General features: G+C 38.1%; 1 protein-coding gene across 1 annotated transcript in view; it reads right to left on the bottom strand.

The window, feature by feature from the left end:
- The window catches only part of CFAP44 (cilia and flagella associated protein 44), a 135,681-nt gene that overhangs the window by 33,602 nt on the left and 99,462 nt on the right, over positions 1-2,617 (bottom strand). The window contains exons 26-27 of the mRNA XM_019652227.1: positions 1,877-2,080; positions 693-888 (exon numbers count right to left, since the gene is read on the bottom strand). Coding sequence (XP_019507772.1) covers positions 693-888; positions 1,877-2,080 — 400 coding nt within the window. The remainder of the gene's footprint in view (positions 1-692; positions 889-1,876; positions 2,081-2,617) is intronic.

The following is a 2,617-nucleotide window of genomic DNA, read 5'->3' as shown; positions in this document are numbered from 1 at the left end:
AGTCACCAGCGATGGTGTAGGCTGCAGCCCCTGTGGCAGTGGGTTGCCATGGGCTACCGTATGTAGCCAGCAGCCAGCGTGAGCGGCCAGCAGCCGCTGTGAGTGGCCGTCCAGAAGCTGGCGACTGATCTGCCTCACCCTGGAAGAGCGTAATGATGGTGCCAAGTTGGGCCAGTGAAGGAACATCCTCCACAACTAAAGACTGAAGAACAAAAGAACAGCAACTTATCTGTTCCCTTCCCCAAAATTCCCCAGCGCTGTTCCCCTCCCCCAAGTCCCCAGTAAAAATCGTAAAAAAAAAAAAAGAATTAAAAAAAAAAACCTCTCAGAATTCAACAGTACAAAAGCAAACAATGCTATTCAAACATGAGCAAAGGTGGGAAGAGACATTTTACTGAAGAAGGTATACAGCTGGCAAATAAACAATTGAAAAGATGTGCTTATTAAAAGAAACAACCCTATGCTCTCTCATACCAGACACACACACACACACACACACACACACACACACACACACACATACACAGTTAGAGACCTAAAATATTTATATCCTCTCCTCTTTAACCCCCTCTACATTGCCTCTACATTGTCTAAGTTGTGGTGAAGAAAAGGTATCCAGTATGTCCCTTAGTTATTTCTCTATTTCATGCTAATGGAAAAAAATAGTATCTTATGTAGAAAGAAACACAAACCAGCATCTCCTTCACCCTCCTTTTTCTTCACCCGCTTAATCTTCTTCTTTAACACCTTCATCAAGAAGTTCGCAAATTTATTGTTTTCTCCAAGGGCTGCTTGGAAACCAGCATAAAGGGCCTTTTCTTGGTCCTGGAGCCTAGCAATTTCATTCTTTTTCTCTTCCATATCTTTAAGAGCTTCATTTATTTTCCACTAAATGAACAATAACAAGAACAAATGATAAAATATTTCTGATAAACCAGGTTGAGGGAACAACGTACATCACGATGTAGGGTTATAATCTACACACATTTTTTAAAGCTCCTTAATAGAAGGTTACATTTCTGATGTTTGCAGAGCCTCCATTTACTTGGTTAAAATTTTATAATTATTTTGCAAAAAAAACCCAAAAAAACAGTGAAGTTCAGAATTAAATAAGATCAGTTTTTAAATGTTTAGCTTCCTTAAAAAATCTAAATAAATTAAAATTTTTACTGATATGTGGATGTTAACTCATATTTTTGCATTGTGGTCTCAAAAACAAAAGTTTATTTATATCCATATATGATAACTAAAACAAAAAGATACATATTATCTTAGTGAAGTTGATATACATAAAAACCGATGTCTCTATTCAGTATGTAAAGAATCTTTCTAAATCTATTCAGTATTTAAAAGAAACTTTCTCCCTTTAAGACAAAGAGGGATGGTATAATTTATCTCTTGAAATGTAACATATATAACAAAGTAACTTAATTTCCTGTAATATTTAATTATGTATTACTCTGAAACTAGCTGTCATATTTAAGAAGCTTACCAACTTCTTTTCCAGTTTGTTCATAACGACAGCATATAATCAAAACTCAACTGCATATGGTAACTAGTGACAACAAAAATATATACTTTTCAAATCCACAGGTAAGCTAAATATAAGGCTCACTTTTGAAAATTTTATTCTACCTTATAAAATATCAGGTCAACTTCACTAAAAAAATCTGACTCACTCCTCTCTAACCAAGAATACCAAAAATGTAGAGCAAGCAGGAATAATGAGGAAAAGGAGAAGGGAAAGAAGACGAAAAAGAGAGATGAAGACTAGAGCAAGGAGGGAAATTAAGTTTAGAAGAAGAAGGAAAAGAAGAATCCAGTTCCTTCCATAACTAAGGGCGCTGCCCATTAGCATCCTCCTGCCCGTTCATACTTGCATGTCCTGCTCCTCTTTGTCTAATGAATTAACACGCTCTTGAAGTATGTTCTCCTGTTTCTCAAAATTCTTGAGGAGAAGCATTTCTTGAAATAATGTGAGATGGTGCAGGTCAGATAATTTCATCTGAGTATCTAGTTTCAGTTTCTGATGTCTCAGGAGATGGAGCTCAGCATCAAAAGTGACAATCAGTTCTTTGATCTGAGGTGGGAAACGATTTGAAGATATGTTAGAGGTTAAGAACAGGTAAGTGTATTTTTAAAACTATCTCACAATATAATTTGTTTGGGTAAAAGCATTTTCTCATTATGCCTTTATTGTAGATGGAGAATTATATGGGTGTATATTGTGTGTCTAGTCATATAAATCAATTCATCAGTAGTCTTAAATTCACATAAATTATTTATTAAGTGGTAGGAATTCTGTAACTATAGTCCTTCCAACTGTTTTCTTCATCATCGATAGCCATTGATTAAGAATACCCTTCTTGGGCCAGCTGAGTGGCGCGATGGTTAAGAACTCGCTTGGGACACCAGAGGGCCCCAGTTCGGATCCCACATATGAGGGCCAGTGACACTGCCTTCTACAGCTAAGATGCTGAACAACAGCTCAACCTGGAACTGGGCTGCCATGAGTTGCCGGCAACGGCGTAGGCTGCAGCCCCTGCTGCAGTGGGTTGCCATGGGCTACCGTGTGTGGCCAGCAGCCAGCGTGAGCGGCTGACAGCTGGAGCTGCCA

Source organism: Hipposideros armiger, unplaced genomic scaffold (assembly GCF_001890085.2).
Source record: "Hipposideros armiger isolate ML-2016 unplaced genomic scaffold, ASM189008v1 scaffold_176, whole genome shotgun sequence".
In the NCBI taxonomy this organism is placed as follows: domain Eukaryota; kingdom Metazoa; phylum Chordata; class Mammalia; order Chiroptera; family Hipposideridae; genus Hipposideros; species Hipposideros armiger.
This window is presented reverse-complemented; position numbering and strand designations above follow the sequence as displayed.